This window comes from Parambassis ranga, chromosome 22, assembly GCF_900634625.1.
Source record: "Parambassis ranga chromosome 22, fParRan2.1, whole genome shotgun sequence".
Taxonomy (NCBI): domain Eukaryota; kingdom Metazoa; phylum Chordata; class Actinopteri; family Ambassidae; genus Parambassis; species Parambassis ranga.
Window position 1 is genome coordinate 4,280,853 of NC_041042.1, and position 27,685 is coordinate 4,308,537.

Here is a 27,685-nt window from a genome sequence, read left to right on the forward strand (position 1 = left end):
ACGCATTTGTTTGTCTCCCATATGCATAATATAATGGCTTTTATGGAGGCAATAATTGAACATATTGACCTTAGGAATCCAAACCAGTGACTGATTCACTTCTCCTTTGTTATAATGTGGATAACAAGTTAAAAGTAGGACTCCTAAGGCTCCTTTATTCCTCAAAATATCACATCACATAAGCCATGAAGTGTTTTCACCCTAGTTATAAACTGTGTGGATAATATATTCATCACTAAATTCCTCCTCCAGCAGCATGCTTCTGATATAATTACTGATACTATAAATAGTTCAGAGGGAGAAACACATACAAAATATTGAATGAAATATTAATAAAGGCGATGTTTTTGTTATCAAAGAGCCCAGAAGTTAAAGGATAAAACTATTCATGAAGAACCAGGAGCAGAGCAAGTTAATCGGTCAGGATTAGGCTTGCTGTTCTGTGGATAAGTGATATTTTTAGGGGTCAGGGGTGGCTTTAATGGACTGATCTACAAAGGCACAGCATTAGTTGCACTATAATAGAACCTGCTGAGCAGTATTATGGCGCTGTATCGTGCAGGTGTTGTTGTGTCCAACCCCTTCCATATCCGGTTGTGTAATTACCGTATTCCGTGCGCGTTTTACGCACACATGACGCGTAAAAATTACACGAAGCAACACTATGAAGAAAGTTATCAAGCTGTTCCTTCAGGTAAGGAAGGGGGTGGTGTTGGAGGGAGGGGTCTTCGTTCCCTGACAGTTTCGCACTATTGGCTGACAGCACGGGTGGGAGGGAGAAGGGGGGGGGGGCTCTTACCTGTACCTGCGAGAAGGAGTGCCACTCGTCATCGTCTGACTCCGAATCAGTATCAGCTTTTTCTTCTTCCAGCAGCCCTGACAAGTAAAAGTCAGCCAGGACCGCTTGGAGCTGAAGGAGAGACTGCAGCAGGACTCCGAGCATGGAGCCTATAACGTCTTGGAGCGAAGAGAGAGTCAGCGAGTGGCTCCAAGGTAAGAGACATAATGCGCGATTGTCTACTCTCTCTCTCTCTCTCTTCGGGTGCTTGATCGCCTCGCAGGTTACTTTATTGGCTTAGACGGTAAAGTCAGAAATAGAATCGCCACACAAATCCTCTTGGAAGTAAAAGGTGGAGGTGGAATGAGGAAGTGGCCTGCGCTCAGAGAGGAGCCACAACAGTGCAGTTCTGATCAGTGTCAACAAGTTAGGTAGTATTCCCAGACATGGCTGCAAGTGTTTTCTGTTTTGATTTACCTCCTGTGTGCGTTCTGACAGGCCCATAATAATAACATGCATGTGTGCAATACTAGATAATGAACTAATACCATACATTTATTCACACTTTGGCACAAATGACTAATACTTATATATATATATATATATATATATATATATATATATATATATATATATATATATATATACCTCATAATTAGAGAATCAAAGAAGCATCAATAATAATTATGTTAGACAGATGTTTTTTGTGTCCTTTTATTTCTTAAAGTTAAGTAGTAAAGTTAAGTACATTTTTTGCCAATGTGTGCTTTCACTTTAGCTAAAACACATGACATTTATATTATATCATACATACATTGTTATAACTTGCTAATTGAACTTGCATTTCATGGTCAATTGCTCAACATGTAGCAGAACAGAGGAAGCCTTTTTTCATGCCTGTACATGCATGTGACTTTTGGACTATGTGCTGCTTCCATTCATACTTGTGTTTGTGTGTGTCTGGTTGTTTTTGTGTCCCGCGGCCAGGCCTGGACGCCCCCATGCATCAGTACCCGGTGTCGGAGTGGCGTTTATCCGGCATGGACCTGCTCCAGTTGACTTCCAGGGATCTGGAGAATCTGGGAGTCAAAAAGATCGGACACCAGGAGCTCGTCCTGGAGGCAGTGGAAAAACTCTGCTCTCTCGTGAGTCAGAATGGCAGTGTTTTGTACATGTCTGTGTGTGTGATGTGGAGGTGAAGGCAGGATATTAACAGAGCAGTCATCCTATTGTGTAGCTGTAAGATACATTTTTTTCCCCTGTCATTATAATATTTTTAGCCCTGCTTATGTTTACACGGTGTAACCAGCAGCTGTTGGATTTTTGCAGATCTAGCCAGAATACACAACCACCATTCTTACTTCCATACAAGTCCTGCTCCACTTAGATAGTCTGAGCCCCTAGCAACAATCAGAGTTTGACTTCATTTCTTCACTTTTTGTCCTATTACACAAGCATACCATCGTATAATTTTATTTTTCTTGCCAACATCAAAAGAGTCATGCTTCAGCTGCAGCTATAACACAATTAGGATACTAAAGCTTGTGCGCTGAAATAGTTTACATGCAAATTTCTGGATAAGCCAACTTAAAAAAAACAAAAAAAACACACTCTTCCTTTTATTTTTTTTATCCATTTTTCCTGCTGTCTAATTAAATGCTTGCTCTGTCCAATTGTACAAGGAAGTTTTACTTAAAGAGTTATTTTGGTATGTGTGTGTGAGGAGAGAGAGAGAGTGGTGTGTTTTCAGAATGGTCTTTGTTTCATTGGATGGACTAATTGAGTAGGACAGTACCAGGCAAGGTTCCAGCTCTGGTGGCGTAACCGCCTGTAAACATCAGGCTATAAGGCTAAAGCTGCTTAAACTGCTTGTTGTTGAATTGTTGAAATAGCTGCACTACTGATTGAATTAGCCATTATAACATTACACCAAAGCCTGCATGAGTTAGTAAAGTCTCCCTGTAGTAAAAAGCTTTTACCTTGAGCACAGTGTATGTGGGTGCATGTGTCCGCCTCCTCTCTGTCTCTGACTTGATGCTGCGTGAAGCGCTAACACTGAACTCATTCATAAAAAGCGGCCATCGGATGCTCACATGGAGCAGACCAAACACATTCAAGTGCACGGTTACATAATTAACAGGCGCAGTGTTGAAAAAGGCCATGAAAAATTCATGGCCACTTGCTGGTTGATGTGTACCAACAAAGCCTGGCCAGTCCAAACCTCTTGACCAGTGATGAGATGGTCACGACGAGTGAAGTGGCTGATGCTGCTGGGCAGATAACCTGTGAAATAGGCACCAGAAACTTGTTTGAGGACTTTATAAAGCTGTGAGTGCATCAGCTTGTTTGCATTTAAAGTGGTAATTAGTAGTTTTTTTTCCCACTTGAAATCATGCTTACCATTTTGATGGCATACTAACTCATAACAGTGTGAATGGTTCCCTCTGGCTTTATGGTACACATCAGGCATACATCACTACAGCCAGTTGGTGGTGTAATGAGCTGGTAATTATAGGATGGAGCAATTTAGCTTTGAGCCCATGAAAAAACCAAGAGTGAATGTTGGACCGGCTGATGCTCAGACCAATGGTGATGCTGTCGGATTGTTTTTGTTGGCAGAGCATAGCCTCTGTTTGAATCTGAGGGAGAGCACCACACAGGTAACTCAATTGGCGCTCACTGCACTGCATGTATGAATGTGTTTATGCAGTCAGTGAATGGATTTTAAAACTTTAGTTATTGACTGTATAAGAGATGAGGACAAGGCATCACATGCCGTGTTGGAAAAAGACGCCATCTTGGAACCAGAGTCTGTGCAGTAGAAGTCAAGAGGGGAAGACGCATCATCGCTGTTCCACCCAGACACTAATCCTCTTCCATGTCGAGCCAGCTGTTTGGCTGCTCTATTGGCTACTGGCAATGTTGCTTCCTTCATTTTTCAAAGCCAAATGTATGAAGTTATTGAAAAAAATTAGCAATTAAACACAGATCGGTGTGATTAACAACTAGCTGACAAGCCATCTGGAAAAATGTTTATTTGAGGAGTACTTTAAGATGATCGTGTTGGAGGCGGGGCTTATGACCTAAACTGCAGCCAGGCACCAGGGGGAGGTGCAGATGTTTTGAGGGACTATTATGGCATCACCTTTACACAGTCTTTGACATGAATTGTTTGTGTGTGTGGCATGAGTGTTAGTATAAATGCATAGAGACGAAGCTCTCTGAGGAAGACTAAGATATGGATGTACGTGGGTGAAATGAGTGGTGTGTAAAGCAGTGTGTCTGTGTGTGCGTATGAGGCAAATGAATGTGTAATATGGAAAAACGTGTACATGTGTGGCAAGTTTGTCCTGCTGCAGTGTAATCACATGCTTATGGCTCAGGCGAGGCTTCTGCCGCAACGAGTATTTACAATAGTGGGGTCAAGCCTCCCAAATCTAGAGGGAGCTTGATGTCAATTTTTTTTTTATTATTAGACTCCATTGTGTTGCCTTGTATTGTAATTTGTATTGCCTCATTGTGTGAGTTAAGGTTATATATCAGTCAGACATCGCCTGAAAAATTTGTACTCCACATTTGTACACACAACAATGCATTCATGATAATTATGTTAGAAATGATCAGAGATAGAAAATGCAAAGAAAAGAAATACAATAAAAATGCATGTGACGTGTAAATACAACTAAAAGCACAATAGAAATTTTTAGAAACAATCAATCAATAAATAAAACCCAGCAAAACGCAGACCTAATATAAGATAAAATAAGAAATGGCTTACACTAGGCTATATATAATATCTCCATGTCATTCTGATGCCCCCACGTGAAGTGAAATGTAGCTCAAAGGCAGTAAATGTCTACCTCTGATGTCTAAGGGGCACATCATTTCAATTTTGACATCTTTGAAAGAGAAATGTATTTATCCTAGGAGAACAAGAGAAAAACAAGGCTTTTGCTCAATGTTCAATCACAAGTCTCTGCAGCAGTTTATAAAAACCCGCAGCTATGTGGGAAAATGTTTTATGGAATCTGGGGGCATTTATGGCTTTAGTGAACTAGACAGTAGAGAATTGACAGGAAATGAAGAGAGATTTTGAGAGATGATGTGCAGTTCAGCCCCAGTGTATGAATCTTAAACACAAAAAGGCTCTCACGTGGTGTTTAGCGTCGGAGGGAAGAGAGAGAAAGGAAGTAATTATCGATCATTTATTATGACGTGTGCGTCTCCAGACCTATGGTATAGGTGGGGAGAACCTCCGTGGTCTTACAGAGAAGCTGCGTGCCGTGGCCCACACATTGCAGATGGGCATCCAAAGCCGCTGGCGCAACAAGAGCTACGACGGACGGAGCGCCGCCAAGCTGCCCACTGAGGTTTTGCAGGCTGTGGTGGAACTCATCACCTCTGCTAAAGGCCTCTTCTCTATGCTCAACAGGTTTGTACAAAGAGGACATGTATTTTATTTACTTAATGAAGCTCTCACTAGGACTCACTAACCCACCTTGTGGCAAAAAGTGGTATTACATGATGGTACAGCTAATGATGATTTGCTAGGTATCTCTGCATTACATTATATTGTCTTTAATTTTAGTGATTTTTTTTGTCTTTTCAAAACTTTATTTACACTAAGAACAACTCATAGTAATGAAATCCAATCTCTTCCTTTTCTAGATACCAGCTCAGCGCACACGAAACCAGCAAGAACATATTCAATTACTGCAAAGAGCTCGGAGACATTGTGCACAAGGTAGGAGCCTACAAGTACACAAATCATATGTTTGCTTCATCTTTAAAACTCACAGCATGTGTTTTATCTCAAGAGGAACCACATGTGATGTGTTTCTAATGGTAACAACATGGCCACTAAACTTCCAAAGAGGAACTACAACCTGTTGTATTGTTTCTTCTTAAATCAGCAACACGAAAAACAGAAGAACACACACATGCACTGTTGTTCCTCGGCTTGGCATGCTTTTTTTTTTTATCTTTACATTCCTGGCATATTTGGAGGCGGCTGTACCTTGATGAAGCATGCTGCGAAAATACAACAGGCCTGTATTTTGTATTTGGTTTGTTTACAAGATGATGGCTCCATGAAGCATTTTGAATAAAGGTGGATGAATTTCAATAACAGGATATGTGTAACAAAGTAAGTCGCTGGCAGCAGGTAGCAGGGAGGACAGGCCTGGATATGTTTGTGTCTGCCTGGGGGAGGAGGGAGGGAGGGAGAGAGAGAGGGGAGGAGGGGAGTGCTGAGCAAAGGGGAAGGGAGAGAAAAGAAGAAGGAGGAGACTCGGGGAGAGAGATTGCACCGGGCGCTGTTAAATGACTTTTGACTCCCTCCTGGGGGAGTGTGTATAGCTGAGAGACCAACAGTCAAGAGGGAGAAGGCAGCGACACAAGAGATAAACGGCCTGACTGAAGTTTAGAAAAGAAGAAGACAAAAGGAGCTGCAAGAGAGTGAGAGATCACTGTAGACAGGTAAGCTTAGTGTGAATGATTAGACTTGAGTATTTAGTGGAGCTTATATATAGCTGGCTCCGGACGCCTGCTCAGCACGACAGGTACAGTTCTCACCTCTTTTTCTGTTTTGATAGCTCTAAATGGTTCACACCTACATTTAAATATAGCCTTTTGTAGAACTGTTTTCTGATTTAAATCAGAAATCCTTTAAGTGTTGCTATGCAGCAAAAGGAGAATCTGAATCCATTCACTCACCTTTAACAGCGGCCTAAGGAAGCTTTTGGAGTGAGTGAGCTTGTTGACTGTGATAGGATGTTTTCACCCTTGTGCAGTGAATCAGTTTTCCTTCATTAAACGTTGAGTGTGTGATTAGCAAGTTAAAATCTTCTGTTCTCATACGTGCCTCTCGGGGGTTGATCTAATGACACTATTTTTGTGTTCAAAAGGTGTTCAATAGCATTTTGTTCAGTGGATTCAGACAGGTGTTTTGATAGTTTCACCAGCAAAGCTGGGTGATTTCATGTGTAGACAGGTGGCTTTAGCAGATGAGCTAAAAGGTCAGTCTTTGGCAGCTGAGACAGCCGCTGTACATGTGGCCCCATCTCTCTGTCATCACAGCAATATTGACCTGCAGACTCTGTGGAGGAACACGTTGACTCACTCCAGCTGAGTCACATTACATAAGCTCATGTGTGGTCTCCTTTATAGCATATCAATCACATCAGCACGGTAGCATCATCATAATGCTCACACAGCTTTCAAACCTGCCCCGGAGCTTTAAAGCTGTGGAGGCCCCTCCATCGCTGTGACGTCCGATGCGTCGTCAGGAGGCTCGACGCTCCACCGTGACGTCTTTTTCAGTGAAATAGCCTGACCACATCCTTTACACTAAAGAAAGGACTCTTATTTTGTGTCGTGGTTTTGTGTGTGTGTGTGTGTGTGTTTTCACACCCTGAGGGGCCGAGCAGTCAGCTGCTGCTGTTGGGATCCCACACTGAAGTTGTCAAATCTGAGTTGCACAGAGTCAGTTTGCTTTGAACCAGACGAGCAGCAAGCAAAGTCCAAGCGAGAGGAGGGTAGAGGGAGAAAGTGGGAGAAAGGGGATTCAGCAGTGGATACAGGTATGTAGGTTTAATGGTGACTCTTAACAGTAAGAAAGGGACACATTTTCTGTTGAAGAACCTTTTCTGAGGCGCCTTAATGCGATTTTTTGATGGTAAATATATGTTAATAGACAACAAAATCCAGAAAAAACTACCCTGAATTACTGAACTACCCTGAACAGAACTGCTGGGTGAACTATTAAAAGAAAAAGGAAGGGCCGGTTTCCGAAAGGCTTGTAAACTATAATGTATGGCACTGAAACTGAGAGCAAAGAACAAGTCCAACCTCGGCAGAAAGGCGTGTAAAAGAGCATCCACAGGAAGGGAACATTTGGATCGAAAGATGAGCAGCAGGTGGGAAAGAGTTCAAACATGGCTGCCAGGCTTTTTATAGCTGTGACCTGTTGATAAATAAGAGATATGTGCCGAGGTATGTAAAAACACACAGGGAGTCCTGAGGAGGCTCCACTGTGTGAGTTCAACATGGATGTATGTTGTCATTTCATCTTCTGTGGGTTTTTGTGTGTGTGTGTGTGTGTGTGTACATGGCTGCGAACATTGTCTACAGAATCTTACACCCACTTAATAGCATGCCATTGTTTCCTTGACAACTATGGAAATAACAGCTTTCGTTGCGGCAAAGTTAGCCCACCACCTGACCGAGCGGCACGCAGCGATGCACAGCACAGAAATCAAAGTCTCCTATTACAGTTTGTATTCAAATGTCGCTGCAGTTTTTCTTAAAATGGATTGTCTGCCATTTATTGATGTCTACACTGGAACTGTGGCTAATCTGTAACATGTCATAGTCGCAGAATGCACAAGGTCAGTCCTGAGTATCAGCCTCTGAATTGACCTTTTGTGCAGTTGTTTTGGCACAGAGAAAGTCCATACTTTATGTTGTTACATTAAAAGATTCATCAGCGCAGCGTATTCAGTACAGCTTGTACTTCATGTGTGAATATCTTAATGAGGGCAGAATGAATAGAAGGACGTTCAGCGCATGAATATACTGGAGGCAAACACAGAACATGCCCATGTCCTCTTCTTCCCTCTTCCCCTTTCTTCCAAAGCCATGAGTGTGTCTGTAAGCTAATCAATTTATCATAAATCTAGTGGTGCTACACACTCACAGTGTGAAACCAGCAGGTATAACGTGTTATTCTCTGCTCTCTTGTTTTCCCAACCACACCCACCTGACATTAACCCAGTGTCAGGTGTACCTGTTGCCCACCTCAGGCACATGTGTCATTTCCTGTTCTGGCAGAGTTAAAAAGAAATGCAGAACAGGCTTTTGGCCATTGTGCGGAAACCTCTAGTGACATGGTCCTAAATACAAAAGAAAACAAAGAAGGTGGGTTTGGCTGTTTTTTTTTGTTTTTTTAATCAAAAATAATGGCGTGACACAGAAAAGAAAGAGAGAAGTGAAGGCAGAGGTGATGCTGTGCAGTCAGTTACATATCGCTGTCAGTAAATACAAAGTACTCATTTCTGTGGTTCAGAAATATTTGATCAATGGCCAAACCTGCACATTTCTGCAGGCACAAAAACTGCTGATACTAAACGGAGATCATGGTGAAGTATTCCTAATGACAGGAATACTTTATTCAAGTATAGGGTTCAACATAAGGAGCTGGTCTCAGATACATGTCTGTGTACAACTCTCAGTGGTTTGGTTTTGTTTTCGGTTTCGGTCTGTCTCGTGTCCACACACTCAAACGAAGGGAAACACAGCAACACTGGACGCAAACACAACGCTGCCGAGTTGAACTGGCCGATAATCATGTCGTACCACTCCCTGCAGCCTTGTGTCACAGCCTTTAATTAGCCCAGAAATCCACCCGTGTTCCCTCTTGATCCCCTGTTACATTTCACAGGGATTAGTCTCCCCTCACAATCCTTTATGTAACTCATCACAGCCACTGTAAATCAGCATAGAGTGGTAATGGTATGCGGCATTAGTCTGTTAAGCAAATATTAAAGATAGCCTCCTCTCTCTTAACCCCTTTTAACCTCATTGTTCACATGTCCTTAGTGTTTGAGCCAGCGGGCCTTAAGCTGGATCCATACTCCGCGAGACAAAGACATTTTTCCCCCCCTGCAGACGTTACGCCCACAAAATGACGTCATTTTTTGTCTCTGACCGCCCGCTGATCCGCACTCCTGTGCACAGGGTCCGGGCCGAACTTTGTCTTTCAAGGCTGTGCGGCAACCATGCTGTGATTGGTCGGAATTTATTGTGGGCGTGATGAAAGTGGAGAAGCGCAAGAGCCTCTCCAGGTATATAGGTAGGTGTATAAACAGCGCTGATTCAACAGATTTAGATAAGACCATACCGGTTTTGCATGATGAGCAATAAAAGAAAGAAAGAAAGGCAAGTCAGGGTGATTTGTCACCAATAACTCCAGACAGCCGTTCACACATACCAGATGGTGACTGTTATTACCATTCTATATACTCCTACATACCCGGGCATAACAGGCTCGTTAACAATGTCTGTATATCTTTGCTATTGTTACTTTTAATGTCGCATCTTCACAGCTCGTCACCGGACAGTTTGAAGTATCGCAGGCACATTGGAACACAGTAGATGTGCAAATGTGGTCATAAAGGCACAAACACTGAATCTTTGCTATTGTTACTTTTAATGTCGCATTTTCACAACTCATCGCCGGACATCTCACGCTGTTGCAGGCACCCTCTCTGTATAATGCCCTCTTGCCATGGCACACGTCCTTGTGGTGTGTTAAAAAACTCAGTAAAGTCTTTCCTTATAGTTTAGTGGGCGGGCCGTATGAGGAGTTCTGCACACACGCGTCTCGCGGAGTATGGTACCTCAGTGCGGAAAAGACCTTTTTTTTGTATCTCTTACCACCCGTGGAGCGCGTTCTCCGCTCTTTGTCTCGCGGAGTATGGATCCAGCTTTAGTGAGGCCTGTGGGAGCGTTATTAACAGCTTTCCTGTAGGAAACCAGACATTAAGACATTTAGTTCCACTATATTGATTTAAGCAACTGTGACATCACTGTGTGTAAGTCTGTGCATCATGTGCGGGTGTTCTGGTGGAGATTAGTGTGAATCCTTGGATTTGTCGCACCATGGGACGTGCTGCTGATCAGCTAATCAGCTTTACATATGATACACTGACCCTTTAAATGATTATGTATTCACCGAACATGTTTTCTATGCTGGCCTGATCAGACACCCAGATCTGATCTCAACAGAAATGCTGTTAAACTTATGTAGGAGGAGTGGTCCATGATCCCTGAGTCTGATCCGGGAGCTACCCGAAGCGGATTGTGACTGATTGTGAAGAATTGATATATTTATTCATGTGCACACTAGTGAGACTGTTAGAATGTGGAGTGATGCCTCTGGAAACCTGTGGCCTTTCACTTCCTGACTCACACTGTGAAGAGGAAATAGAACAGACAGGCCTTAAGTCAGATTGTCCCCATTTCAAACCAATATCATCAGCATCACACAGGCTGCTGTGCTGTCATTTTGCTAAACACGTCACGTTTCATTCATCCAACAGGACGCCACTGTTCACGAAAGGGAAAAGGACATCATCGCTGTTGTGAGTTTGCTATTTATTTTCCCCTTTTGTTCATTGGATCAGATATTCTTAAAAGCACACGGTCCAAAACCAGAATCAGAAAGTCTTCCAGTAAATCAGGATGTGTTTTATCCGGCAGTGCCGTCAGCTGGTGGCGTTTAGCGACGGGATCCTGAACTCCAGCCCTGAAGCGCTGCTCACCCACACCGCTCAGCTGGAGAGTGTCGATCTGGTGCCTGTGTCACCTGGTGATCAGCTGGTAAAGCCTTTTTTTTCTCATAATCACTCTGACCTTTTATCTTTATTACCTTCATACTTCATACTCTACTGCATTCAAACCCTTAGCAGCCATTTGTGTCACTCTAATTTGCACAATCAAATGTAGAAAACTTCCAAATGGGCAGCAGTGGTTCAGTGGTATAGCAGGGGTCCAGCAGAAGGTTGGTGATTCAATCTCAACTCCTCCCTAGTCACTGTTGTGTGTCCTTGGGCAAGACACTTTACCTGCATAGCCTCCAGTGGCGCTCTTTGCTGGGCTGCCTGAAGCAATTTCCCCATTGTGGGACTAATAAAGGTTTCAAATTTAAATTTAAATCGGCAAAAATATACAGAATCTTTGTCATGAGAGCACTGGGTGCAAGTGAGCCAGTCATAGCTTTCCACTTCCACTAGGGATTGAAGAATATTTTGTTTTTAACTGAATCTTGTTGGAGCAAAGTATTTATTTTTTTCTCTTATTAATTCATTTTTTTTTAAATTAAGAAGTAATGTCCTTCTGATTAAAATGATTCATTCAATGTCCATCAGGTTTCGAAGTTCATAGAATAAATCAAGCTTTTCATAATCTTGCATCAAACCATTCCTCCTTTATTTTTATATTTGTACCTTTTGATATCACTGTAAGAAACATCATTGACTTCTCAGTGAAACATCTCATCATCACTTTGTCTTTTCTTTTGTAGTCTTTGTGTCTTACTGTCTTAGACAGACACTTCCTTTATATTCATATTTCCTTCTTCTTTTTCAGGGGGTTTCCATTATCATTTTCCTCCATCCATCACCTCTCTTAACTAACTCAAGGTGCTCCCTGTACCTGCTTTTATTATATTTACTCTCCCTGAAACCTTCTTTCATGTTTATTTATTCACAAACAGTGTTTCGTTTGTCCTGTTTCTCCTTCTTTTGTCTTCACTCAGTACATTCAGTTCTTCAATTATAGCTCTCTCCTTTGCTTGTTATCTACATAATTGAGTATCCTTTTAGTTTTCATTTGTGAAAAGCAATTTTCTTCCCCACATTTGTCTCCTTTCCTTCCAATTTGTGTACCCAGTCCATTAGGTTAAAACACAAGATAGCGGCCCCGTTTCCTTGTTCTCGCTCAGTTTCCTAATTGTCCTTCCTGATCATCTCCTGTGTGTCTCTTATGCAGGTTATGCATATTTCCATTTGCCATAGACAGTCATATAATTTGTCCAGAGAGAGAGCTAGCTTTAATGAAACTGTTGGAGTAATTCTGAACAAATCTACAGTAGAACAGGATCATTTTTACAGATGTGCTCAACAGCTAGCGACAAAACCTGATTATCCTCGGCTAACAGAGAGGAACTGATTAAACTACATCACCAGTAATGAGGTCTGCCTTCCAGTAGATTAAGAGCAATGTGAACTAAAGAGAGAAAGACAGGGAAGTGACAGGAAGAGGAATTTGTGATGTACACTAACTGTACATGATGTAAGCATTAGGTCAGACGCTAGCATTTTCTTTTTGGAGCTTTTATTGAATCTAGTCTCTCACAAAGAAGAAGAAAGAAAATACAAAAAGGATAAAGATAAGTAAAGGATAAGCATCAGAGTGACCAGTTCTTGAAGGGTCCAAGATTGGATGTAATCAGACTGGATGATCTAAATGGGGACAATCCTCCTCAGTGATCAGCCTGGCGTCCATAGCAACGGTCACTTCTGCATAGCAACCATGTTCTCTTCACAAATATATGACTGCAGAGCACGCAGATTGACCAGTCACAGTTGAATGAAGCTTAAGCCCAGTCAATACTTGAACACTGCTAACGCCACTACAGACAAGACTTCTGGTTCTCTGGCATTAGGGGTTAAAAACATGCATTAGGTGAACAATATCGGCAACAAATCCTAACCCTATTCCATAAGGGGTTAGCATACTTAATGATTAGCTTTACATTATAGGGTTAAAAAATTCTCTGGGAATTAACCCCATTAACATATATATATCGTCATGATTTATATATATATGTTAATAGGGGTTAATTCCCAGAGAATTTTTTTAACCCTATAATGTAAACACATATACATGTGTGTATATATACACACACCCACACACCCACACACACACAAACAAGGCAAGGCATTAGATCTATTGACGTTTCTATGGTCATGTGATTATTGATTATGTGCTCTAGGCTTTGTGGGTGGTGATCAGTCTCCTCTTCCTATGCCCATTATGACCTAAAATAATCAATCAGGGCAGACTGACAGGTGATTGGGTCTAGAGACAGACATCAATATCCCTGCAGAATCATCAACATCAATGACAGTAACAAGACAAAGCAATGTTTATGTGTCCATTATGGAAAGTCCTTTTGACTCGATTGTGTATGGCACTGTGTGAGGGGATGTATGTAAAACATTTTTTTTTTCCCTATCTTCAGGGCATCGAGGTAACGTCCACCGGCTCCAGTAACCACTACGTGACCGGATCTGCAACAGAGGTCAGACTTTTTCTCATCCAGCCACTGTCACTGTCAGTCTCAGTATTCTTAACCAAAACTCTGAGGAGCAGTGTGGCCCAACCCCCTGCTCCTTTTGACCAATAGGTTAAATACAGTTTTACAAGAGCTCAATGCAAACACACACTTATGTGTGAGTCTTCTCAGTGTTTAAATTCTGTGCAGATTTTCTTAGCTTGCTTTTGCTGCTGCAGGCCTGTCTCATAGTTCAGCACTTCACCTTTTATTTACACTTCTCCTGTAGGAAGGGTCTGTTCTGCAAACGCAGCACCTGTCTGTCTGTCTGTCTGGGTTGCTTATCAAGAAGGAACTGGAAATGTGTTGCCAGAATGTCTTTTTTGTGCCTGTTGTGTTGCATTAGCAGTATACAATACTGTCTTCCCTCTTCTGTACACAGTTGAACTATGAAATTTTAATTTGGATTCATTTATTATAAGAGCATGAGATCTGTGAGAGGCAGAAATCCCCTTGGAAGTACTTTTGCATGACACATTATTTATAGCTCTTGGCTTATCCCCTTCAGTTTGCTTTGAAACTGAAACCAATCTGAGCTCATGTGCTGCAAATACTTTATAAAAATTAACCAGAGGCTTGCTCTTGCAAATGCAGCAGACAGCATGTAAACAAGTTGTTTATAAGTCGTCATGATTTAAATAGAAATATATTGCATTTGCGATGAGTTTTTTTTTCGGAGAAATTGAAAACAGAAATCCTCTCATGGATGAAGCACAGAGGATTTTCTGAGAAAAGTCAAAGATCACTTAGATCTTATGAAATCTACAAGGGAGCAATAGAAGGACGGAGGAGTGTTTATCGGCCTGAATAAGGAGGTCTTATAAACGAGGGAAGCTCTCCTGTGGGACACAAAGATGAAGATGTTATTTTTCCATGATGTCAACAACAAAGACTCCCAGACTCCCTTGCTGCTGCTGTAAAAGTACTGCGGCCGCCTGCTGATAGCAAATATATGTGTAATATGGTGCTAGAGTTGAAGAAGAACAACAACAGCTCAAGCTTTTTTTGGTGAGCTCGTTGAGGCCGAGGACCTCAGGAGGGAGGAAAGGAGGAGAGATAGACTATAGGCTAGCTGGTGGGCAACTGGTCTGTATATGCTGCAGGAGGTTGATTGATTAGTGATGAGCCTCGGATGTGCAGATGATAGAGCTGGACTCTAGAGCTTCACCCACAGTGACACACACACACACACACAGGCTGAGAAGATAAATGGGGACAAACACATAGAGAGGACAAATGAGTACCACAAACCCCTTTACTTAAATTGTGGATTTGAGACGTTCTCCCTCAATTATGTATAATTATACTATTAATCCTTCCTTCCATGTGACATTTACAGTCATATCATGTCGTTGACTGTTATTTTGTTGCTGTCGTTGTGTATTCATTTACAAAATACTGATATACAGGATATAGATTTTTAACTCAACATTCACACAAATGCTAAAAGGAGTCCACCCTTTTCACTTCCTCTGTCCCCTCCCTGGATGCTAGCCAGGACTGGGGGGGCCTCCTGTTCCTCTCTAGTTCACCACAACATCATTGGTTTTGCTGATATTGAGCTTCGGGTGATTGTTGTTGCACCATGTGATGAAGCTCTCTATCAGTCCTCTGTATTCCTCTTTATAAATATAGTTTCCAAGTGAAGGCGTTTTCTCCATGGAAAATTATTCTCCGGAATCACAGATGTCAAGAATATTGATAGCCTCCATTTTGGCAACAAAACTCAGTCCAACTATTATGTACACAAATTGATTGATATTGCTTCAGAGTCTTTACTACATGGATTATATGAGTCTAAATAGATGTGGAGGCAAACTGTATTTTGATTGATTAGCTTGTTTGACAAACAAATCAATAAAACAATGATGTTTTTGACAGCTTCTTCTTCTTCTCTTGCAGCCTTCCAATGATCCTTATGTGAAGATCCTAGCTGGAGATGAAGTCGTTCAAGTCAATGACCAGATAGTGGTGAGATAACCAAAAGACTGTGTATCATGGTCTGCTCCGTTGATCTGTATAAGTCAGACTTTTTGTGTGTAATGTCTTCTTTGCTTTGTCAGGTGGGCTGGAGCAGAGCGAACCTTGTGAAGAAGCTGCGTGAGAACCCGAGCGGAGTGACGCTCGTCTTAAAGAAGATCCCTGCATCGGTGCGACGCAAAGGCTCAGTCCTGCTCTCCTCCACACAGGTTAGTTGTCACAGTGTCAACGACCTCCTCCACCGTTTACACTGAAGTGTTAAAATGTTCTATGAAGTTTGGTTTGGATGTTGTTTGTTTAATTGCTAATCATTTTCATGAAATGTTCCTGTTTTGCTTAGAGTTTTCTAATAACTTGTAAAAAAAAAACAGAAGCATTATTGTCACACACACTCATAATTTTAATAGTTCATTCTAGGATAATTACATCCAGGGGGGAACAACAAAGCATCCCTCAGAAAGCGGGTTGTTTACACGTCAGGGGAGGCTGAGCCTTTCTTTCACTAGAATCCCCTCTTCCATTTAACATCACTTGGGATCCGTTTCCATAAACACTTACATGCTCTCAGGAGTCGCTAAGCCGACTGTTGTTTGCCTTTAAACTAACACACTGACTTACACGCTGGATATGAGACAAGCACACACACACATTGTGGATTTCACACCCCCTTGTGACCATTACCGGGCTAATCTGAGTTCATGCTGCAGGGTGAGAGAGGAAGATGTGATTCAGATGAGCGTATCGACTCCATATTGATGACAAAGGATGCCCTGGAAGAGTTCCACAGACTGTGTGTGTGTGTGTGTGTGTATTTTGTCTCATCTGTCTCATCTTCATAGATGTTGATTTGTTTTCAGAAGGAGGAAGAGGAGAGAGAAGAACAATCCGAGGAGGAAGGAGAGAAGGACGAGGAGGAGAATCCAAGGCATTCCATATTTGAGAGGGTAGCAGCTTCTGTCAGGTCCTTGTCTTTTAGGTGAGACCAGCTATTAGCCATTTCTTGTTTATATCACCCCCAAACTTCCAGCTGCTTCTAAAGCCAATAAAAGAATCCCTAAAGCTCCCAACAGTTTTATTGCGGCCCGCACAGATACTATTCTAATTATCCGATGCTCCATGTGAGTTTAGGATAACAAGCCAGATAATTAGCGAGCCTTTGTTTTGTTTTATTATTATTATCATTATTATAACCTTTATTTAACACAGGGAGCGGCACCATTAGCAGCATTACAGACATGCATCTGCTAATTAACATGAAAACAAAAAGAGGGATTCACAAAACACATTCATCAAGGATGAACTAGAACCTGTGTGTATGTGTGTGTCATCTGAGACACATTGTGTTCTCACTCTGAATATGAAGCTGAATCAATAAAAAAAACAAAAGATAATTGAATTATGGGAACATAGAGTTCTTTATAAGCGTAACACTCAGGCACAGACAGAGCAGGCTGGACGCTGTACGTTTGCTTCACTAAATTACCAAGGATTTACTCGATAGAGCCGAACCTCCCACGAACCCTTTTGACCTCGTTAATCTGCCAGTACTCGGCAGGTTTACCATGAGGTCATGCTGCAAATGCCGTAAATTCCACCACTCAACCCACATCTGACTGGAAATGAGCGAAATAGAGGAAAGGATGAGGTGGAGAGATGAATGGATGAGGGAGCTTGGGAAAGATGAAGAAAGATGCACTCAAGAGGAATAAAATAATAATAAAACATGGGTGAAATGGGAGGAAAAAAAAAACAAAAAGGAGACGGTGAGAGCTGATGGAGAGCAGGCCCGCCTGGCAAATGGAGGGAGTGGGCGGTGATGGTTGTAAATAATTCTGTCATGTTTGGATACTCTGCAGCTTCACTCGGAGAAAAATAATAGTAAGTTTAGACTACTGGCACATAATGTCATATTTTATCCATTTAGAAGTTCAAGTTGGTTTTATTGTGAAATCCATCCTAATGTTGAACTTTCTCATCACAATTTTTGTTGATCCTTATTCTGTACATTACATTTACGTCTAACTCATCTCAGACATGCACAAGCTAAACTAGTGGCTGTTTAAGATGCTGGAAGTTCTCCGTTTTGCCATTTACATGGTTCTTTTTTTGCAACTTTTCCAAAAAAAAAAGCAACCAGGATGCTCTTATAACCTTTTGATCCAGGTTTCTCTGTGTTTTGTTTCAGGCGAGCTCTTCATGCTCCAGAGATACACCAGGAGCCTATGGGACAGGAGGAATCAGAACTACCCTCTGACAAGGAGCTGGAGGGGAGTCTGACTTCATTTAAAACCCAACAGGGGGAGAGGTTGTCTACTCGTTCAGTCTCTGGTAAGAAACCTTTCTAAAACACTACCAGAATTTAAAATAGACCTATCTGAGGTAAAATCTCACTTTAGTAAGTGTAGGCTTTGGTTGATACCAGTGGGTCACTAGGATCTTTCATTTTTCTCTGCAGATTTTGAGAGTTTGGGAGGATCCAGGCTCTCCCCAAATCTCAGAAGAGACCGGTCACCCTCATTTAGAAGTCTATCACCTTTTGGCTCATTCAGGAGTCCTTCGCCTCAGGGAATCAATCAAGAAAGAGCGAGCATCAGTTCATGCCCTGAGATGGTGGGACACACGGTGAGAAAGTTTTAAGTCTGAAGCGGTTTATTGGTGATTACCATATGAACCAACAAATGACCTTTGTGCGGTCTTCTTTTCAGGGGAATATGGAGACTAAGAAGAGCTCGACAAAAGGTAAGACTGCCAATCACATATGAAATGGGACGGAGGCTGCACTGGGATTATTATGATTGCTAAGGTTAGTGGGGGCATCAGGGTAACCGATGTGAAATCGTCACATCATAAAGGTGAATATTTGTCCTTAGAGAGCCTTAATGAGTGTTAAAATGTATCATTAGTGATACATCATTTGATCAGAAATGAGTCTAGACTTATCACACTTCTTTGTCCTCTTTCTGTCCACCCAGGAATGACGACAGCTCTGAGTCGGCGCCGTGTGTCCTGCCGTGAGTTGGGTCAGCCCGACTGTGGTGGCTGGCTTTGGAAGAAAAGAAAGGAGAGCAGCGTCTTCATCGCTCAGAAGTGGCAACGCTTCTGGTTTGTCCTCAAGGGACCTTGCCTTTACTGGTACACCACCCAACAGGTGGGCAAGAAAAATGACAAAAAAAAATATGATAATATCAGGAAGTAATTATTTACAGTATCCTCTACACACAGTATGTTTTCTTTTTGTCTTCAGGACGAGAAGGCGGAGGGCTTGGTCAACATTGCCAGCTACAACATCGAGAGCGCCGGAGAGCACAAGAGAAAATAGTAAGAAAGAAGTCTAGTGATTGTTTTTAATAGCAGGCTTTCAACATTCTGTCCAGGAATATGAGGCGCTTTGTAGATTTGAGATATTATAACTGATAATGCTTCTTCAATGAAAAGCTTTTATTTTGAAACAGAAGCTTAATTGTGCCTGTGCACAGTGGAGGATCTGTCTGGACTCATGCGTGATGCTAAATAACAAAACACACCCTGTTTTCATGAACTAAACATGTGTTTTTCGGGGGGTGGATCTCATCACCACCAGCGTATTCCAAATGTGCCACCGGAAGTTTCAGAACTTTATCTTCGCTGCTGATAATGTCAGCGACATGAGCAAGTAAGTCATAAAACATGCAATATGTATGCATATGTATGAGTCTGGATTGTCTGTGGCAGTCATTCATTCATTTTTTTTTTGTACACAATGAGTGCATTAGAAGTGTTGAGTCACACTATAAGGGGTGTTGGTCTACAGCGCCCCCTGCAGTTTGATTTTTGTGATCATTCAAAATCTAAAAACATGTTTTAAAAAAGCAGTACTAATCAATAATCATTAAGGAAAAAAACAATATTGGTTTAAATGTTGGTTACATAGATTGTCATTATGTGTCCTGCAGGTGGATTAACTGTTTGATTACCGCCATACAGAAACATAAGAAGTTTCAACCAGATAGTGAAGAAGGTGAGGATTTTTTTTGTCAGTTTTCCTGCTAAAAAATGTGCACCTAAAATGTACCTTTTTTTTTTATTTGCATCAATGTCTTCACATATATGTACGCTAACGTGAGTCCCGATTATTATATCCCTATTATTATTAATGGTCAAACTGAGTTCCTCCGCTGGAAAACATAAATCCATCTGTCTCATAATCATGGTCATAATATTGCTAGTTGTTGTTGCTATGGTAACCTGCCTGCCATTTAAAAATGACTAAAAAAAATTGAAAGTACTGCACAAAAAAATTATATTTGTGTTCATATTCAAACAGAATGTTACAGTGAAACTGATTCAGAGAGCGAAGCGTCTCCTTCACCTCGCAGAAGAAACAAGGTCGGTGTAGCAAGATGAACACTCACACATACGTACACACTATTCAGACTACCACTTATTTAATGATGTTTTTTTGTGTGTGTCTCAGAAGGCACAGCCCAACACTCTGCCTCGCCCCAAGGGGAAGACGAACAAGGTGCCATTACCGAGTACTTCAGCAGAGGGCAGCAAAGGAACAAGTATGAATTTTCAGCTTCCTCCTCTCTGCTGCTCAGTGAATAATGGGTTTAATCTGAGCAGACTGGGTCCCTCTGATACTCTTAACTTCACCCTATTAGGCACAGTTATTTGCAAAAATAATGAAAGGTTTCCATCTGTATTTGCTCTCACTTTGCTCTCCTGTCCCTCTGTTCCTATGAGAAGGTGGCCCAGTGGATGAGATGGGCATGATGTTAAACAACATTAAGGAAGGAGGAGTGTCTCTGATCGGCCACGAGCAGCCGTTTACACACGACCACTTCAGGAAATCTTTCATTCGACGCAACAAGAACCCTGTCATCAATGAGAAGGCACATGCCCTCCGGGTTCTGCAGAGTACTCTGAAGGTGAAGTAAACTGTCAGAGTGTTTAAGGGTATAAAAGGTCACACTTTAGATGAAGTCTCTTCACTGAGCCTGTTTCCCTCTGCAGGCCAAAGAAGCAGAGCTGCAGCAGATCAACAAAATCCTAGAGGATTCTGATCTGACAGCTTCCAAGTTCCGTCAGTGGAAGGAGCAGAACGAGGAGCTAGTTCAAGAAATCGAGAAGCTTGTTGCACTCAAGGTCTCGAAGGCAGGGGACCTTGCGGCGGCAGCACGGGACACGCCTACTAAGAAGGTTGCCTTGGAAACTGTCGCTAAGGAAACAGAGACGGAAGGTGCATGCAGACTAAGTCTAAGCGAAGGGGAGCAGCTAGTGGACGCGGAGCCGTCTGACGTTCTTCTGGAGATCCCACATGTGTGTGAGAACGCAGAGCACAGTCCGGTCTTAGATATTTCTCTAGGATCACTGCAGGACTCCATTAACAAACAGCTGAGTGAGATGGCAGAGGGCGGAGAGAACTACTTCTTCATCTGAGACTACGCTGGGACAGTCAGCTCAAAGCTGTTTACTAAAGTTAGATGAGGTGCATTACACCAGATCCTCTGCTGATGGGTTAGTTCAAATTGCCACTGAATCATCACTCTAATCAAATGTACCAGTGAGGTACATTGTTTCTAATTTAGACTTTTGACAAGTTTACAGCAGCAAAGAAAAGTTTGCCAAGTTTAGTATGTATTTATGCAATTCTAAGGTTGTATCGTTCCTCTGATGATATAGATATTAAGTATTTCCTTGGAATTGTAACGACAAATAATTGTAATGTAATGTGTAAATACAATTTTACCATATATGCTGTATGTATTTGTTTATTGACATTACCTTAATAAAGGTACTATTTGCACAAAATCAGTGCTTTTGCTCACATTGGAGCTCTCTTACTTACACAGTAATGGCGTGTGTGTACCTGTATGAGTGTATGCGTGCTCTTATACAGCTACCTTTGTGATAACGGATTTGAGTTTTGGACCATTGAAGTGGCCACTCCTGACTTTTTCAGATGGTTAATTGTGGATAGAGGTTAGAATCAGGCTTAGTTAAGGGTTAATGGTGTGGCACTTTGTTGTGATGGTTAAGGTAAGGTTAAGGGGCTGGACAAAGCTGTAGATGTTTGTGTGTGTGTGTGTGTGTGTGTGTGTGTGTGTGCGTGTGTGTGTGTGTGTGTGTGTGTGTGTGTGTACTCTCCATGTGCTACCTCCCACAGTCCTTCCTCCCAGTGTTAAGTTAATAAGTGATTCTAAATTGGGCGATTGTGTGTCTGAATGATTACGTGTCTCTGTGACCCAATGCCTTCTGGGAAAAAAAAAATAAAACAGGTGTGTAGCTATAAAGGAGAGATACTCTGCTCACCTGTGTGTGCATATATAAATGCTGTGAGACAAATGAGTGATGACTCATAAACCCGGTAAGAAGACGATCAGTGAATTGTGTGACATTCCTGTTGTGTTTAAAGATTAAGATCAAGGTGAAAGAGGGGAATAACATTGACAGGCTTTGATTGGGTATGCGGTTCTAGCTACGTGTTTCCATCCGTGAGTCATTTCACTGAATAGATCCCATCACTAGGGTGACGTGTGTAGCTTTTTAAAATACTGTACAGCAATCAAATGTGACCATGACATCTACAAAATGTGTGCTGCAGCACAAAGGTACTGAGCAGGCAGCTTTTAATCCAGAAAAACACACCAAAAGATTTGTTTTCGTTCCTATTTCTAAACATTAAATGACTGAAAATATTATATAATATTTAAGAAAAATACATAAAGAGATCAAATGGCCATGAGAAGTATGTTTTATATTACAAGGCAGCAACAGGTGCTTATTTCAGATATTACAGTTGTAATCTACATGAGATGTCATGCATTTTTTTGAATTACTCTAAGGGCTGAACTGTAAACATATCAATTTATAGACATGTTTCTTTCTTGTTACTTTCAAATTGAAGATTAGTGTCAACTTTAAACTCAATCTGTGGACCCTATAGCGCCACTTACTGTCCCTTTAACCATGACATGTCACACATATTTATACATAATACAACACAGTCTGTCATTTACTCACTGAATGCTTTTTTTTGCTGTCTGAATCAACTAATTTGCTCATTCTCTCTTCAGGTGCTGATCCAATTTACAGCTCACAATAGCCATTTAAGCTCATTCTTTTGCCGTGACACTGAAGGCAGCAGTTTTATCAGTGTGTGCAAGGAGCAATCAAATGTAATAACCTTCAGTGAAACGAAGCTTTTGCCCTTGATGTCCCTTTAAAGCAGTAGTTCACGCGAATATGTTGTTAAAATGTTTTATTCAATGCACCACAAAGTGTGAACAAACATGAATAATTTGACACTAACGAGTCATTTACAAAGAGTAAACACCCTGTTTGTACATTTTTAGTCTTCCTCACTGTACTGTCTTCCTGTACTGCCGCATGTTGTCATGTCAGTAACATCACATTCAACAGATGAAGGCTGCTCAGTGAAGGTGTCATACAAAACAGACTGGCAGGGGTTTTTTTTGGCTGATCTGACTTAAAAAAATGTTCTTTCAGAAAATGATTTAAGATTGTTATTCGCTTTGTTAAGAAGCAAATTTGTGAGAGTCAACAGGAAGGAACATTTTAGGTCTAACAATTTGCTCTAGTCTCATCAATCATCACAAATTTCACAGTTTGATTCACACACACACACAAAAAATGCCACGTTTCTGCTAACAGTACGAAGGCATGGCTACTATGTAAAAGGCATCACAACTTGACAGTCACTACATGTTGCAGTTAAAGGCAGCAAGAACTGGAATCTTTTTTTTTCTGCTATGACATTCATCACTTTGTATTTACATCCACAACTTGTCTAAGTCAAGAAGGAGCTACATTCATTATATTCGAGTACGACTCAGTGACCTCTTTTAATAAATGACAGATTTATTAGCTGATAAGAAGAGAACTCTTGTCCACATTCTTCATTTTCCTCCATGTTTTTTTAACAGCTGACCTCATACACATCCATGTCTGTCTTGTTGGTAATTTCAGGACATGAGCGGCAGGCGGGGCAGGCCGCTAGCTCTGGTCGGGATGGGCACGTTGGGCATTTTGGTCGTTTGAAGCTGAACAGCAGAGCGCTGCCTCCCAGCACCTGCAAACACGACCCCAGCCAGCCGAAGTAAAGCGAGCCAGCTGGGTGCAAGCTGAGCTGTGGGAACCTGGGGTTGTTGATCCTTTGACTTGGATTCATCCCAAGTCTTTTAAGGTTGTGGGTGTATACCCCTAATGCAGTCAGACTCAGTAGCCCAGCCATGACCACCAGGAGCCCTCCTGAGGCTGCTACACCTCTTAGAGGCAGATCTGTCCAGCACCGCACCCCGATGCAAGCCAGGACGATGCCAATGCCGCAGAGAAACAAGGAGGTGAGCACCAAACCCTGTGCCAAGCGAACCCGAGGGTCTCTCTGATATGGACCGGCTACAGGCCAGCACTGCTTCAGCTCAGAGTGCTCCACTTGCAGGCAGCTCTCCCATAGACCATCAGAGCGCAGCAGGAGCAGAGCCTCAACCGACCCAGACCTCACCCCCAACCCTTGACCTTTGGTTCCTGAACGAAGGAGAGACCCAGGCCCGGCCATGCTCAGACGTGCCTGTCCCTCTCTCCACTGAGGGGTGATGGCGGCAGTGAAAACAAGGACAAGTCCCAAAGGGGCAAAGACAATCCCCATCACCATGGAGGCTGGAGTGTGCATCATTGGTGTTACTGTGCAATCGCTAGAAGACATATACACATAAAAAAACAAAAATAATAAAATAAAAGAGCACCAGCAGTCAATGTGCTGTCCTGAGGACAGATGACGTGGCTCTTAGTTCAGAGAAGGACAGTCAAATACTGGTGTGGCAGGAATCCATAGAAACGTGTGGATTTATTCTACAAAAAAAAAAAAGATTTTAATTCAGAAATAACACAGTTGTCATGGTGTAGATAAAATCACAACAAAAAACAGCACAATGATAGTAGACAAAAGTTTAAAAGGCTTAATAAACATCTACTACCTCTTCATCGAAGCTCTCCTCTCCTCCAGCTGCAGTGCCTTCATGACTGTCTGAATGAAACAGAAAGACTCAGTTAGACACCACAGAGGTGTGAAGTGGAGCTGGAGAAAGCAGAGGGAGGTTTGGCACCGCTGCTACTGCACTGGATGGAAAAAAAAAAAAAAAATAGAACCGCCGATGTCTGTCTCTGTTGCTAGGATACAATAACCTGACCAGCCTCAACGTGACTGTGTGTAGCTCCTGTATCACCTAGCTACACTACACTGTCTACGCAAAGACCCTTTATTCCTACTTGGTGTATACAAACGTTGGAGTTCATTTGTGCGTGCGTGCTGTTTTCTGAATGATTAATGGACACGGCTTTGACCTTGGAAGAATTTAGATGGGTCAGTAATTATGTCAGGCCGGTGTTTGAATGCAGAGTGAGTGCATCTTCAGAGGAGGAAATAAAGGATGCCCTCTGGGAGAGAGAAGACAAGGAAAAAAAAAATAAAAATAAAACAAACACACACAGACAAGGTAAGCAGTCACAATCAATACACATCTCTGACACTCTCAGCAGAGATAACATAAATGTGGAAAGAGAGTGGTTTGTACTGAAAGTCCTCTGTCGATATTCAAGCCTCTCCTTGAATATGAGTATGCTGCATTATACCGATTGTCTTGACAATAACCATGATATTTACACAATGAAAAATTGACATTGTCTTACACTTTGTCATAGTAGGTGGCCATGATGCACATTAACAGTGGGCATTTTAAGAGATTACTGACATTTTCTGTAGTCACATGTTCATCTTTTTGTGATTTATTTAATTTTTAATTTAATTTAATTTAATTTAATTTAATTTAATTTAATTTAATTTAATTTAATTTAATTTAATTTAATTTTTGTGAAATCAGAAATCCTAGTTCTGTCCTAGTGTGTATCCACTTGCATAGACAGTCTCCACACCAAAGTTAGTGTAAAATAAAATGTGTGTAAAATTAAAATGAGAAAAAAAACAATGTATTTTCCCCCTTTATTTTCTAAACAATTTTCATAGTTTGTGCAAAAAAAAAAGATAAATCACTGAAATCACCAAATCACTAAATAATAATAATAATAATAACCATATACCATGCAAAGAGGCAATAAATAATTTTTAGTTTAGTCATTATATATTCATCAAATATATTTAAAGAATCAAAGTGGAAAAAATGCAAATGCAGGGGAATTATATAAGGCTCTGTACACCTTACACTACCCTGTACCCACTCATCACTGACGTTTACAGACTATAATGACAATGACAGTATTTCACACTGTGAGATCTTATAATGATCCATCATTCGGTGCTGTCAGCGAGCCGTCTGATCTGTTTACTCCTCTCTGCATGACTCCTGGTAATAAAAATATTTCCATATTTTCCTCTGAAGCTGGTGCAAAATAATAATTACCTGTAACCCAAATATCAGCTTTTATTTGTTTTGGATCAGCTTGAAGGTCACAACTCACAGTAGCTGACACGTTTGTATATTGGACCTGAAATGAATGAAAACATATTCCCTCTGAAAATGTCAGTGGCGAGCATTAGGTAGAAAATCACGTTGTTTAAATTAGAAAGGAAAGTTTGAGCAGGAATATGAGCGTGCCGGAAAATGATGTACGGATATAGGACAAGCTTCATAAACACATACCAGTGCTCATATGTCATAAAGGTTATTTCCCATTTTGTTACTTTGCTCATGTGATGGGAACATGAGAATATGACAGACATGAGGTCAGGATGTCATTCAACAATCTGCATTAAGAGTGAACTAACAGGAGAGGCATGGAAATATTTGCAGAGATGTAATAAAGACAGAACTGATAATAATAAGTATACTGTACATTATTAAAAGTGAAAACAATATTTCTTGTTTGGAGTGAATCCATGCACACATGAAGCCACTTACCATTCAGAAGTGGTTGAGTGTGTCTCACTGCAGATTGCTGGCTGCCTCCCTGCTCTTGTCTAACCGGTTAACATGATTTCCTCTTCAGCACCAGATGGTGTAACCCTCCTCTTCATTATTCTTCTTCCCTCTTTCTTCCCATCTATCCTTGCATCAAACATCTCCCCGCCTGCATCTGCCTCTTCATTTTCCCTGATTTTACGTCTCTGTCCTTGTGTCCGTCCCACCACCCGCACCCCCGCCCCCCTTATTTTTTTCCTGCTGCTCACCCGTCTGTCTCTGCCTCTCTCGGATGTCTGTGTTATATCTAGGACAGTGTGCCTCCCTGCTTCTCCCTGACACTGTCACCAAATAGGGAAAAAAAGCAGAGAGCTTTCCAGTGACTTCAAGATGAATGTGTTATTTTTATTGGACAGTGCCCATGTTTAATGGCATTTGTCCAGCTGGCACTGTCCTCCAAAATGTCTCTTTATTTTCATTGTACATTTGAAACAAGCCTATTGTTGACATTTTGGTCATGTTGTGCTTCTATTGGCCAACAGAGGGGGCTGGTTGCTCCCAATAGCAGCATCTTTGTTTTCTGCTAACTGGCCTAATAGCTAGGCTCATAATAGTTTTACACAATAAAACTACTCTCCACGTCTCCTGGTGTACTGGCCTGGTGTCTCCTCCATGCTCTGGACACTGTGCTGACAGACACAGCAAACCTTCTTGCCACAGCTCTCATTGATGGTCCCTCCTGGATGAGCTGGACTAACTGAGCAGCTTGTGTGGGTTGTAGACTTGTAGACACCGCCTCATGCTACCTCTAGAGCACTGACAAAATGCAAAAGTGAGCAAACATCAGGCAGAAAGGATGAGAGCAGAGAAATGGTCTGTGGTCAGCACCTGCAGAACCTCTCCTTTATAGGGGCTGTCTTGATAATTGCCTCTCATTTCCACCTGTTGTCTGTTCCATTTGCACAACAGCAGCTGAAACCGGTTCACACTCAGTGTTGATCCTAACTGGACAGGCTGATTTCACAGAAGTGTGACTGACTTGGAGTTTCTTTTTCTCTTTTGAGCAGTATATAATAACACACACACACACACACGCACGCATGCACGCACACA

At 41.7% G+C, this 27,685-nt stretch overlaps 2 protein-coding genes across 5 annotated transcripts; one reads left to right on the plus strand and one right to left on the minus strand.

Moving 5' to 3' along the window:
* The first annotated feature begins 823 nt into the window (after positions 1-823).
* Positions 824-21,449, plus strand: cnksr1 (connector enhancer of kinase suppressor of Ras 1). Its single transcript, XM_028396224.1, has 21 exons — positions 824-993; positions 1,766-1,923; positions 5,008-5,210; positions 5,447-5,522; positions 10,879-10,920; positions 11,039-11,158; positions 13,584-13,643; positions 15,579-15,647; positions 15,740-15,865; positions 16,514-16,632; positions 17,842-17,984; positions 18,112-18,278; positions 18,362-18,395; positions 18,629-18,804; positions 18,901-18,974; positions 19,237-19,308; positions 19,589-19,653; positions 19,960-20,021; positions 20,110-20,200; positions 20,385-20,566; positions 20,652-21,449. The coding sequence occupies exons 1-21, from the start codon at positions 942-944 to the stop codon at positions 21,075-21,077; spliced, it is 2,517 nt and encodes an 838-aa protein (XP_028252025.1). The 5' UTR covers positions 824-941; the 3' UTR covers positions 21,078-21,449.
* A 1,637-nt stretch (positions 21,450-23,086) lies between these two features.
* On the minus strand, positions 23,087-26,734 carry cldn23l (claudin 23-like). Of its 4 annotated transcripts, none has more exons than XM_028396231.1 (4): positions 26,573-26,734; positions 26,075-26,159; positions 24,635-24,684; positions 23,087-24,352 (listed from the first exon to the last, which is right to left on the minus strand). In XM_028396231.1, exons 3-4 carry the CDS (start codon positions 24,676-24,678, stop codon positions 23,578-23,580), a joined length of 819 nt encoding a protein of 272 aa, XP_028252032.1. In that variant the 5' UTR covers positions 24,679-24,684; positions 26,075-26,159; positions 26,573-26,734; the 3' UTR covers positions 23,087-23,577. The 4 variants fall into 4 exon arrangements, with proteins under 4 accessions (XP_028252032.1, XP_028252034.1, XP_028252031.1 ...); XM_028396233.1 differs by having other exon boundaries at positions 23,087-24,509; XM_028396230.1 differs by lacking the exon at positions 26,075-26,159.
* Positions 26,735-27,685: the final 951 nt, after the last annotated feature.

Coding starts and splice junctions, on each gene's coding strand:
- cnksr1 (XM_028396224.1), top strand. CDS start 942: ATGGAGCCTATAACGTCTTGGAGCGAAGAGAGAGTCAGCGAGTGGCTC. Junction 16,633..17,841: donor GTCAGGTCCTTGTCTTTTAG/GTGAGACCAGCT, acceptor GTTTTGTTTCAG/GCGAGCTCTTCATGCTCCAG. Junction 17,985..18,111: donor GTCTACTCGTTCAGTCTCTG/GTAAGAAACCTT, acceptor TTTTCTCTGCAG/ATTTTGAGAGTTTGGGAGGA.
- cldn23l (XM_028396230.1), bottom strand. Junction 24,353..24,634: donor AGGAGAGCTTCGATGAAGAG/GTAGTAGATGTT, acceptor TATGTCTTCTAG/CGATTGCACAGTAACACCAA.